This window comes from Platalea leucorodia, assembly GCF_965183815.1.
Source record: "Platalea leucorodia genome assembly, chromosome: 7".
NCBI lineage: Eukaryota > Metazoa > Chordata > Aves > Pelecaniformes > Threskiornithidae > Platalea > Platalea leucorodia.
In genome coordinates, this window is record NC_138829.1 from 36910692 (window position 1) to 36924406 (window position 13715).

General features: G+C 33.1%; 1 protein-coding gene across 1 annotated transcript in view; it reads left to right on the forward strand.

The window, feature by feature from the left end:
* Positions 1-13715, forward strand: part of RYR3 (ryanodine receptor 3) — a gene marked incomplete at its 5' end in the record, with an annotated part of 249795 nt that overhangs the window by 195846 nt on the left and 40234 nt on the right. Inside the window, 8 exons of the mRNA XM_082318667.1 lie at positions 702-1022; positions 2337-2577; positions 3724-3811; positions 3921-4013; positions 8661-8675; positions 11683-11853; positions 12323-12382; positions 13491-13622. Coding sequence (XP_082174793.1) covers positions 702-1022; positions 2337-2577; positions 3724-3811; positions 3921-4013; positions 8661-8675; positions 11683-11853; positions 12323-12382; positions 13491-13622 — 1121 coding nt within the window. The remainder of the gene's footprint in view (positions 1-701; positions 1023-2336; positions 2578-3723; positions 3812-3920; positions 4014-8660; positions 8676-11682; positions 11854-12322; positions 12383-13490; positions 13623-13715) is intronic.

The window sequence follows — 13715 nt, forward strand, 5'->3', positions numbered from 1 at the left end:
CCATATGCTTCATGAGTTTTTCCACATAAAAGCAGCTATGGAAAAGCTTGTGCTAGCCCTTCCTTCCTGTCAGCTCTACTTTATAGCAGCAACACTGGTGGAAGAATTTTGCTAGAGTGACTGGCATTAGATTATGATGGGTTGTTAATTGCTGAATAAGCACCTTTCAGTTTCTAATACAATCATCTGACAACTGAAATTCTTTCCTGGCATTTTTGTTGGGAGATAGATGTGCAGCGTTCCTGAACTAGGTACAGTTTAATTTTAATCTCACCCATAATTTTAAACTGTTTGTTTCCTTTTCCCTGAGGTGGATTTAATCTTTTGCAAATTGACATGAAAGTTGTGAATGATTATGGAAACAATGGTCAGAGTTTATCCAATATTGATAAAAGCTCTGTTCTGCTCTTTTACATAGCTGGGCTGCTCACCAGATAATTGCAGGACACCTTATGGTAAAGCTTTATGGCAGCTATTGTCTACATCAGTGCTATATGCACATAATCAGAAAGACATAATTTATGAAATGAGAGACCCGTGTATACCCCAAAGTCTTACTATAGTTATGTCTGCCGAAGATGGTGACAGAAAAAAAGCCTGAGTGACAATGTTATTTGTATTGAGGGTCTAAACATAGATGAACGTAGATGTTCTCTTTTATTTTGTTAATTAATCTTTTGCTTTTCTACCCTTACTTGCAGTTTTAGGTATGCCTGATAGAGTAGAAGAGATGTGTCCAGAGATCCCTCAGCTGGATGGACTAATAAAGGAAATTAATGATTTAGCAGAGTCTGGAGCAAGGTATACTGAAATGCCTCATGTAATTGAGGTTATCTTACCCATGCTATGCAACTATTTATCCTACTGGTGGGAAAAAGGGTCTGAGAGTGTTCCTCAAAGTGCTGGGCCTTGCTGTACAATGGTAACATCTGAGCATCTGAGCGTCATTCTTGGAAACATTCTGAAAATCATTAACAACAATCTGGGAATAGATGAAGCATCTTGGATGAAAAGAATTGCAGGTACCGTAAATATTTTTAAAGAGTAATTGTACCTAATAATATTTCGTTACTTTGCTACACTTTACCATGTTTCCCAGGCATATAATAAATTGTAATTAAAAACAGCAGGAAAGAAAGATAAAGAGTAGATAAGTGACAGTAAGAGAAAGATATTTTAATTTTTAAAAAAAAATTATTATTTTTATGCATGCATTTTAGCATCACTGTACGCATATACAACATAATGGATTATATTCTATACAACATAATGTAAGAGCCTTAACATTTAATTTGGAGTTGTGAATTCCACTGATCTTCAAGACACCTAAGAACTGAGTATAGCAGTAGAGGGTATAAGTCCTCTGAATTCTGTTCATGAAATATCAGGACAAAAGGGAAAGAAAGTGTATATGGTGAAATAATCCCAGGAGTAACCCGGATTCATAATTAGTTGCTTTGCCTGAGCTAAAGATTTCTCAAAATGTCCTGTAACATTTAGTAGCTAGCTAGCTAAAGAAATTTACTGTATCCAAATTTTATCATTCGTCTTTAACAGTGTAAGAGTATAATACGCAATGAGGTGGTTCAAGAAAATCTATGTAAAGGTAATAGTTTCCTGCTGAATTTTAATGCCCCATTGGTACTGGGTTTTCAGTACTATTTTAAATACTGGAAGGTCTTTAGTAATAATAATGATTCCATTAAAATTTATTAAGAAGTTTGCTGCTTAATTGTAGAGACCACTGCTTGCAGTTTTGTAGTGGCTGGTTATTTACATAAGGAGATAATGTACTAGCGTGGTTCTTGCAAGGATTTTTGGCTCAGGTGGTCTGCATTTTATTACTAATGCTTGTACAAAATAGATCTAGGATCTTGAACTAGTCATTCATTCTCTGCATTTTAGTTTGCCCAAGGCAAAAGAGGTAAAGGAATTCTTCCAGAACACTGTCTTCTGACTATTTTCTGACATTGTATACTAAAAAAACCACAGATGAAAAAAAATGCACCAGTATTTTTGTGAGGAGTTTGTGTCTCAATCCCTACTTTGTTCAGGTTCTAAACTAGAGACATGTGACTTGCCAAAACCACGGTAGTCTAATTGACATAAGACTGAAATATTTATAATCTGAATTCCCAGTAACTAGTTTTTAGTCTCTCAATACACACAGCTGTTACAAAGCTATATTCATAGTTTTATTAATAATTTTATGATGCTCCAGAAATATATGAAGCACTATGACCTTTATGTTTTCTAGAATTGCGGAGTTCATATTAATACGATCAAAAACATCAATTGTACATTAATCACAGGATTATCTATATTTTTATGTATAGTTTATGCTCAACCCATCATCAGCAAAGCCAGGCCTGATCTTCTCAAAACTCACTTTATTCCAACTCTGGAGAAATTGAAGAAGAAAGCTATAAAGATTGTGATGGAAGAGGAACAACTGAGAGCAGATAGTAAAACTGACACCCAAGAAGCTGAGCTACTCATTCTCGATGAGTTTGCTGTTCTTTGTAGAGACCTTTATGCCTTCTATCCAATGTTGATACGTTATGTAGACAACAACAGGTAAATAAAAACTAATAATTAAACTCATATTTATTAGTTAATCTACTGGAGTCCATGATCAGATAATCAGAAAGAACACAATGCATTTAATGTTATGCTGAGAATCAAATCCTGAGTATTTCAAGATTCTTAACTTATAGAATGATGTACCTTTAATTCACACCATTTTCTCACATGCATTTGGCTTATTTGGTTGTATTGTAACTGCACTATTACTGAGAACGCGTAAACTGACCAGATTTGTTATATATGCTACTGCAGCCCAACGATATTAGAAATGAATATGCCTTTCAAAAACTAAAAATGGCTAAAACCTGAACTGTTAATGAAAGGGTGAAAAACTACACTGAGAATTATTTGCTTTTTCTAGATGAACTCAAGGCTTTGCTATGTCAGATCTTATTGGCAAGGAAACACGTAAAATTTTTAAAAACCACAGATTTAACTGGGCTGTGGAGAAATCCAACTAGAAAGATAGAGTTAATAAGCATAAATAATGTAATAATTCCTTCCATGTCTGCTGTCAGATGCCCACTTTATGTATGGTCATATTAATGCATTTTAATTTAGAGATATTTAAGAGGGGTGCATCTGTTAGTACATTTGCCCAAGTTTTCTGAGCATCCTTGTGCAGACAGACCCAGACAGAAGTTGTATTAGTTCCTGGATTACAAAAATAAACCAGCTGAAGCAGTCAGTCCTTATAGCTCTATCCACTGATTGATCTCCCTGTACTCTTCCTCCTCTCCCCATTATAGTGTTCTCTTTTGGATCAACACAAAGTTTTGATAACAAAGTTTTATTATGGAAAAAAAAGAAGATAGAGAGAGCAGAAAGAGTTTTGCTTTTCAGCCAGGTCTGTTTTCTAGTCTGGTTCACAGAATAGGCACAAAAACATGTGTTGGCACCATGGGGAGGAGGAGCAGGCAGAAATAAGTAGCCAAGAATTAGGAATTTTGTTGGAGACAAGTTAAACTACCATGAAAAATGGTCTCTCTAACCATGGTCATGGAGAATTGAAGTGATTCTCATTAAGTTCCAAGATTAATTATACAAATGTAACCTGATCTATTAAATAAAGATTGTTATATTCAGTTATCTTATTTTAAATGTCTTATTTTAAATTTCTCTTGTTTTTGTAATTAGAGCTAACTGGCTAAAGAAACCAGATGCAGATTCTGATGAACTCTTTCGAATGGTAGCTGAAGTTTTTATCCTGTGGTGTAAATCACATGTAAGATAAGATGTATACTTTTTCTTCCATTTCATTCTGTCTTTAAATATAAATGTGGTACATGTGGATGAATTAACTTTCTGTTGATTTTTTTTTTTTTCATCTTTAGAATTTCAAAAGAGAAGAACAAAATTTTGTGATTCAGAATGAAATCAACAATTTGGCATTTTTAACAGGAGACACCAAGAGCAAGATGTCTAAAGTAAGTTAATAAAAATTTGTGGATCAGTTAAATCTTCAGCATCTGTTTAGTATGTAAGAAGGCTCTGAAAAATCTACTCAGATTGTAGCTGCTGTGCTGGTAGAAGACACGAAATATAGTTTTGCTTGTTGATGATAGACTTGGCAACTATGCAAAATATAGGCTATGTACCTTAGAGTTACTTATTAAATGTCTGCTAAGAAGCGAAAGACATAAGATTAAAATAAAGGTCTTGATTTGAAAAAGTTACACATGTAAGAGAATATGGGTTGTAACATATTATATGGGTTGTCAATCTTTCAGGAAAAAAAAAAAAAGGTAGACTATTTTATAAAAGCAAATAAAGAAACATTGGTTTCCTGATCTTTTTCTTGTAAACATCCATCAGTATTGTTCTGTCAACACTGATGGAGGAATGCTGTCTTTGCATATACCTCTTTATTCATACATATAGCGTGCCACATGTGCACTGTTTTTCTTGTTTCTTATTAATGACTACATTTATTTCTTTTTTGCTCATTATCAATATGACAAGATGCTGACATGATGGCTGGAAAGTACATTTGTTACCTGTATAATAGCGAAAATGCATGTTGTCAAGGTAAAAAATGCCGCGTTAGCTGAGGAAGATTGCCTTACTCAGCTAAAGCCAGTTGAAATCTAATTCCAAATTAGTGTTGGTAAATGCAGCAAAGAACCCTTTGGTTTTTTCATATTTGTAATGTGTTTGGAGTAATCCTATTTTGCAAGGGTTCCAGAGAAGTGGTGGGTTTACTGTTTTGTATTTACTCTATTTTGATTGTCTGTAACTTAGCTACTCTAAGTCCAACTTTAGATAATAGAGAGTCTGATAAAATGTGCCATTACATTTCTTAATTCTCTTAAAAAATGTTTGCTGCTTTTCTATTATAACTTTTTAAGTTCTGAAATTTGGTTAAGCCAAACCCTGATATTGGAAAGTTTACAAGCAAAAATAACAGATTTTCCGCTCATCATTAGTTAATGACTGGCACTGAACAGCAGTTTAAACTATATAGAGAATTCTGTATTTGGAGAAAAGGAAATTTTTAATGTGTGTTCTTGTTTTCAAGATGCAGCTCCTTGAAATTGTGTGATAGAATTGAAATGTTTGTATTATCCTCATTAGTGAGACGAGTAGTGGGCACAGTCCAGGCTATTTCATGATCAATTGCACAATAAGAGAGCCTAACACGTAGCTCTGTACTTTTATCATATGGCAATCACTATACATACATTTAATACGTATACTTCAACATTTATATGTTAGAGTTGGCCTGAGGAGCCAAGAATTAGGTGTACTTTTTTTAAAACGTGATAGATTAGAATCAGGTGATTCATATTTAATCTAAATTTTGTCTCACTGCAGTATTGATAATAGGATAATATGATGTAAACTGTTAATGTCATATTATTTTAGTCCGTCTGGCATGGCAGGAATGACAAAACAAATCTTTACAAAATAAAGAACAGGTATCCCTCATACTGCTCCAATTTGGATAAAATCACAGGAATTTAACATCGAGAATCTATATGTCCCAAGTTTGAAAGAGTTTGGTTTTGAGATCACATTTTCAAATGTCGGTTGTGTATATTTAAATATACAGATATGTTATGTATAAATACTTGTATAAATGTATTTATACATAACAGGAATGTAGATGCATACGTAAATGTGCTTTTCTTCATATGAGTATACAGTACAGGGAGATTATAATTTTTTATATGCATATAATTTTTTTGTAAGCATATTAATATCAAATAATAGCATTCAAGGACACTGTGCATGGTTATTGTTAATATAGGAAGAAATAAAAGATTGTATTGTTCATGACTGAATATTTTATTCATATGGTACCATGTCTGCAGGAGTGATTGCAGAACAGCTGATCATTTAAATAGGCAGTTGTTTTGTGATGACTTAATTACCGTGATACAATACATGAGGCATCTTTTAGAAGTGTTCTATTGGTTTTCTGTATATAGTTTCTAAGCAGGAAATTGATAACATTTCATAATATATAATGCAAGTGCTCTAAAACAAGTGCATTCATTAAAGCATACATTTAGATCTGAATAATTTTTTTTTTTAAGACTGCATAGTTCAGAATAAACAAGGAATTCTCTGAGTAACTGAATTTCAGGGTTTCTTACAAGTTTTGATACTTATTTATATCCTCAGAGAATAGTCAGTAGAGGACATTACATTAGGGAACATTATTTTTATAATTTCTTGCTTTAATATTAAAATTCAGCTCAGGAAGCAGTATGCTAACAGAATAATTAGCACTTTCCTCTTTATCACCAGTTCCTCTTTATTCACATTATTTTCAGTGGAAGCAATCATATCCAGTATTTATCAAGCGTGAGAATGTATAGATAACTGTGAATATGAACGTTGGCTATGAACAGTTGGCCCAAGACAGAACAGTTTGGGGTCCCTTAAAGGAGTAAGGCCCCATGCTGATCTCAGACTGCTTTAGACAACTGTCTGTCTTAAAACAGAGACTTAGTATTTTTCCTAAATACAAGATACTGTGACAGTACTGGTGTGTAAGGTGTGATACATCATGTATGGAAGGTTCTATATCTTTACATACTATATGCAGAAAAATATATGCAGAGGATGGTGGATTAGGATTACATTATTTATTGGTAGCTAATAGCAGTGGTAACAAATGATTCATCATTACAATCAATAAATTGATTAAGTACCCATTGTATTTTGATTATACAATATTAACTTTGTTAATATTTTCTCAAATAAATGTATTAACAGCTGAGCAAGTTTTTTAATTTTTCTTTTCTAAAAAAATGGCAGCAGATTGCTCGGAGGGGAATGGTAAGTTAGAGAACTTTCAGTCTGAGAGAGACTGGTGACTTAGATTGCATTGAAATAACAGATTTGTGATAGAAGTGTTGAAATGGAGAATTTAAACACATTCAACTGCACTAATCTGTTATTTTTGAACCCTTCATAGGTTTGTTGATAAAATAGCATTTTGATTAAGATGCAATCATATCCTATTGTGTTTTACAGTTAATTGGTATAAAAGACTAAATGTATACATTCACATGTACGTAATAAATGTGTAATACATATGTGGGCAATTTTTCTGTGTAAGTTTTGGAATCTAAATGACTGTGTGGCTGGATATATAACCTCAGTTGCTCAACACTTGCATATCCTAGTGAAGTTTTATTTGACTGGCCCTCATTATTAATTTTTTTTAATCTATTTTTTAAAAGCATTTGGATAGGCCTATTATAGAAGTTTGAGGCAGTCATGAAATTCAAGTTTGTATTACAAAACAACATTGTGGTTTGTGCCCATTTGTAATATGTAATACATATTATTTGCAAGCTTACAATAATTTGAGGATTTAATGTTAGTGTTTTCTGTAAGAATTTTAGATCTCTCTTTGAGACTATTTCAATTGCATAGAATGCGTTTCCTTTAGATATACTATGGTAAATCATGAGTGGATTACTTTTATGGTCATCTCTAATAAATGAAATATAATTAACGTTTTGTCTTTACTTACCTTCAGTGTGTATCTGCTGAGCCATGTCTGTGCGGCATCTACATATTACATGCAATTGAAATTTTCAAATAAATTTACTATTAGTCTGAATAAGGTATTGAAGGTTCTAAGATGCTTACCACAATTTGCTGATTAGTCTTTCAGTCTTTCTTGACTTGTACCTGATTTTCTTCACTATGTTATATAAATATAGTAGGATGTAAAATGAGTTTTTAATAATAGCTTGGTTTCAACATTTTGAGGCTAACTCAAGTATTACAAGAAAACAAAGATACTATTAGAGCTGTCACAGAAGGGGGGGCTTGTTTGTGTGTATTTTTTTTTTTTCTGTTTGTTTTTAACCAACAGTTTTCTATAGTATTTTCCCGTGCCTGGTCAAGGATTCTTTTGAGTAACACTTGAAACTTTTTGCTGTTTTACAATAACTACATGGTTTTGTTGTTATCTTCTTAAGATTGCCTGACACAATGATAATATAGTGTTGACTATAGAATACATGTTTATTTAAGTGTATTTATCGTATTAACATAATAAACAGGAAAAAAAACTGTGTACGTATGAGAGTTACAGTTGTGTTCATAATAGTGTTCACAAAATGGGTGCTGCTGAGAGATATGAGCTTAAGTCAAGTTTCTCTCAGGCTGTCTTCAAAACAGTGATGAGCTATGCAATGGGAAAATACATCTATAAATGAAATGCTGCATCTTCACAGTGATAGTTTGATTTCCTTTTCTAAACATAATTTTTCTCAATCATATTTTGATGGGGAAAAGAGGTAGTAATTAGTATATTGATGTGCTTACTTACTAGATGTACTTCCTTATGTGCTGAAGCAACAAATGGTAGTGCTGAATAGCAACAGATAAATTCAGAAGTTCAATCATTTAATAAGGATTAAGCAGAATAAAAATTATTTCACTAAGATCTCATTTGATAATATGCTTACAGTCTATTGTTTTAGCTACAAACTTATAATATTTTTATTGTCCTGGTAAAACTGAATAAGTTTATTACTGACTTGTAAAATTATCATCTTTTCATCTCTTTTACTTATGTTTTTTCCCTTTATTTTTCTTTCATACAGGCCATGCAAGTAAAGGTACAGGTCAAAGTGCATGATGTGTCTTTGTTTTAGATTTAGAGATGATCAGGCTCCAAGCATTCTTTCCATTGATCATAGCAGTGGCGTCACAAAGTGGAAGCCCAGCTTCCACCTACTATAAATTTTCTCTGAGTTTAAGTGGCAGTATTTGACCAGAGCAGCTGAAATTCCCTTTGACACTCCCACACGTTGCTTAATGTGAAAATGTAGTAAAGTTACCTTTTGTAATTATTTTGGATGTACATTCTGCCACTGCTGTCTTTCTGCATTCTGATTTTTTTGCTGATCTATTGAAGCAGACATTATAAAAGCAATGCCTAAGTAGAGTCATCAGAAACATGTATTTGGCTTATGATATTCAAGAAGAATGTATGGGAGAAATGTGCTATAACTTATACCCTGTCTGTAGATGAATAGAAGATTGTGTTAGAACCAGTAAGTTTAAATATGATATAGAGTTCAAATCCTACCTTTTTCCAAAATTAAAATGATCTTTACTAAAGATGTAAGGTATGACAAAGCTTTTGAATATTCCTTGTTTCTTTTACGTATTAGTGTATTCAAAGCTTTCTTTGTCTCCAGTGAACCATAGTTCACCTTCCTTTGCATCATTCATATTATCTTTTTTTAATATGAATTTCTAATATAGATGAGTACTTTTCAGCCTATGGTGTGTTCTTCGTTGATGACACAGAATGAACAGCAAAATGGAGCATAAAACCCTGTCATCTTTTCCTTCACCCTGTGTGCTGAGAAGCACGCGTGATGCTGTGAAGAGTTTTTAATCAATTAAATTGTAGGCATAAGTTTAAAAGTGAGCAGTTGTGTTAAACTAATAGACCTGATTTCATGCTTTGCTATTGTCAAACTTCCCCAGGTATATAAAGTAGGATTTAATGAATGCTCTCGTGATAATCTCAGAGAATTGAAAGTTACATGAGGGCTGGAAATACTAAAAATATTAATTCCGTCATCTTAACCAGCTGTAGCTGATTTTTTTTTAATATAAATAAATTCTTTCTTCTTTTTGATTGTGTATTGAATTATTATGAATCTACTGGAGAATCTGTAATTCTTTTTCTACATATATTTGTTGAAGGAATGTCCATTTGTGTGTTTAAATCCTCAGACAAGTAAGATCATTATGTGCTGTTAGGCAACAAGATTATATCATTCTTCTTGCTGAGGTCCTTTTAGCATGGTTAATTATTTAGGCAAAATATATCCAATTTAATGTTCTTTACATATGAAATGAAGGTATTGTGTTTACTTGTATAGGTGCATATTAGAACTGAAAGAGATATAATTTTCTTGTCATTTAGGTTTCTGTCTGTGACTCTACTTAGACATTTATCAGCAGGAGTTGTGAATTCACAGATAGCAGAATTTGATGGCAAAGGCAGAATGGATCTTCTTTTCATGTTTTAAAAATGTTCAGGTTTTAAGGTTCATCTGTCTTGTTCATACATAGTTATTAATCTTAAATGAAAATAAAGAAAATTGGATGTATAAAATGTCTTCAAGCATAAAGATACCGAAAAGTAAACCAGTATCTCTCCTTTTCCTTTTTTTTTTTTTAATATATCTATTATATATTTTGTTATTCCTTATTTAAGATGCATAGTGACGCCACTGGAATACAGTGATACATTGTGGGATTTGTTTGTCTGCTGTCAATGTAGAGTACAAATAATGTCATTATTATAGCCATTACATCACTGCTATTTCTAAGGCACTTCCAAAAGCAAAGCTTTGAGGCAAAGTACTCTCTTGCAATTGTTAGTTCCTTACGAAAGGAAGCCACATCCATTGTGTGTTCCCTCTGACCTGCAAAATGCTCAACACCAGCTACGTGCACAGAGATTCACCATCTAGAAGACAGAATTTGCCAAAATTTACCACTGAGTAGAATATGTATGGCTACCTTTTTTTTTTCCCAGTGATTACTGTGATAATAGTGTGGTAACAATTGGTAAATAATGAATTGCAATGGATTCTGCTGTATCCTTATGTGGAACTACACAATGTATTGTAAAAACAGTAGTCAGTAAAAACTGACAGAGGGAAAAGGATGTGGAGGGTTAAATGCAACCATTTGCTATTCTGTAGTGTATAAGCCTGGAGGCCTAGTCCTGAAATCTCATCTTAGGCAAAACTCCCCTGGAGGGTAGTAGGAGTTTAATCTAGGTACAGAATTCAGAACTGGGCTATTTTTATGTTGGTTTTGTTTACCATATGTTCATTAAATATATGGGTCTGTTCTAAAGATTTTGATTTGCTGTCTCATAAATGAAAAGTTGTGTGTGAAATATTGTTGTACAGTGTCTGTTTTAAGAAGATAGGGCAGATGTTATTCTGTTGTGCTGTTTACTTCTCTGTCTCTTTGTTTTCCTATTACTCATGATCTTCAAAGATGCAAAAGACTTAATTTTTCATTCCAGACTTACCTGTAATAGCCAAAGCCAAAGGGCAGTGATTTTCCCAGAGGCACAAATTCATTGGCATTTCCTTGCATTGAATCAAAGCCTTTTAGATACTGGTATTTTTCAGTAGAGACAAATCAGACAATATTCACGCATTCAGACCCTGGATAACTATGTTTATGTAAGCTTCTATCGAAAATGTAAACATCCTGAATTTGTCTCTGTAACACTGAGAACTAATAGTGTCCCCTGAGACCGACTCACCTTTTAATTTTAGGGTTGTTTCTCATTTGAGAGGTAAGATCCAGAAAATAGTTAGATTCATATGTATGAATGCACACAAAAGTATGTTACTGCTACTAAAATATTACTGTTCTTGCAATTTCTGCATTGGCGCACACCAAAAGTATTCCTTTACATTTCCTGCTCAAGACTGTACACCCTTCCTCTAATGCAGCATTTTTAATTAATTGTACTACATCAGGAACATAGTTTCCTTGGACCATTAGGGGAAGAGCGTGTTGGAAAAGTGTGTCATGAGAGAATTACAGTAATTTACTTTTCTATTTTTTTAATTATAGTCTGGAGGACAAGATCAAGAGAGAAAGAAATCAAAACGTAGAGGGGACTTGTACTCCATACAAACATCCTTGATTGTAGCTGCACTTAAAAAGATGCTTCCTATTGGTTTGAATATGTGTACTCCTGGAGATCAAGAGCTCATCTCTTTGGCTAAGACTAGATATAGCCATGTAAGTGTATACTTTGTAATAGTTTTTAATGCAAAAATAAGCAGAACTTTATAAACTGAACTTTGAGGCATAGATATCTAAGCAGTCAATATAATTCAATATATCAATGTACTGTAAGCAATTATAGCTGCTAATTGTGCTTTCACAAGAAAAAGTGGTGTATATAGACAGCTGCCATCATTTCCATGTCCTTTTCCATTTGTATACAATGTACATTTTTACATATGCATAATTATTTGGAGCAAATACTGAAATACTATTATTTAGCTTTAATTCTCTTTGATGTTTAATCCTTGTTTTGTGGTCAAATTTGAAGAAAGCCTTTGTCCCATGCCCTTCTGGTAACTTACATACTTTGAAAACAAAAGTGGTTAAGTTTCAATATTAAAATAGTAGCTGTTCTATGTTGTACGTGTTCTTATGAGATGAGTCATAATCTGAACTGAAAAATACTTCTACCTTTCTACAGAGGGACACTGATGATGAAGTCAAAGAACATTTACGTAACAACTTACATCTGCAGGAAAAGGTAATATAAAAAAAATCTGTCTTAAAGATGCTGGTGTGCACTTTTAAAACACAGAAGCCACAATTGTTTTGTCCATCGTGATACATAAAAAACAAAAAAAAAGAGTATGTGAAAAGCTATTAGAAAAATTACCATTTTAACATATTTCTTCATAATTTTTTCATGACAATAATTAGTTTATTTGTAGCTTTGGCTGGTATTTTCAAGTTTCAGGAAGTCCTGTAGAATGGGACAAGTGTAAAGAATTGAGATATTGGTAGTTTTAAAGCTATAATTACTTAGAATCAACTCGATCCAAGGAGAAAGTAAAATCTAAACTATAGTATTTTAGCTTCTCTTCTTGAACTTAACTTGCAATAATGATCAAATAGTGTTTCTAGAATATATGCATTTTAAAGTGACTATGATAAAATAAGAAAAGCTTGTGTAATCTTAACACTTAAGAGTTTTACAAGCATGTTTATATGCTGAATACAATGTCAAAGGTGATACTAAAATGGAGTCCTCATCATTCTGTAAATAATAAATAATTTAGATCATTGCCTACCATCTTTGAACATAATAGGAGTAACTCCCCTCTCATGGGAGATGATTGTCTGTTTGCTAGAAATTTGTGCTTACGTAAATTTAAATTGGACACACTAAGTAATTCGAATGTGTTTTTTCTATTTCTGTCTTGCAAACAAACCAAAACCTTTGGCTGTAACTCTTCAGCTACTGAAATTCCAGCTGTCTTTTATAGACTCCATAAAACAGCTTTCCAGAAGTGGTACAGAAGTCTTGCAAGGAGTTAAACTCAATCCCAGTACTAAATATGCTTCCTTAGTTTTAATGCAGTTAAATGGGATACAGAAGTTCCCAGGGTGCTTTATTTGGTTTCATGAAATAAAAATACAGAACCTTGCTTAAGAATTCAGTTCAGTTACCCAACAGAATCTAATGCCGTTTCTCTGAGCAGCTAGCAGATGGTAATTTTGAGTAAAAGAGGACAGATGAAGTGGGAGTATCTATAACATTCTTTATTAGACTGTGAGAATAGTAGTGGTGGTAGTAGTCAAATTCAGTATCTTCATTCAGCAGCTTACGTACGAAATATGTTGGTTTTTAGTCTGATGACCCAGCTGTGAAATGGCAGTTAAATCTGTACAAAGACATTTTGAAGAGTGATGAACCTACTGACCCTGAGAAAAACGTGGAACGTGTGCAGAGGATATCAGCTGCTCTGTATCATCTGGAACAGGTAAAAAGTTAAATGTCTGTGTTTGCTTTAAATTAGTGTGAGGTTTTTTCCTTGTAGAGATTATTTCGATATCTGTGAGTGTCGTTATTCAAG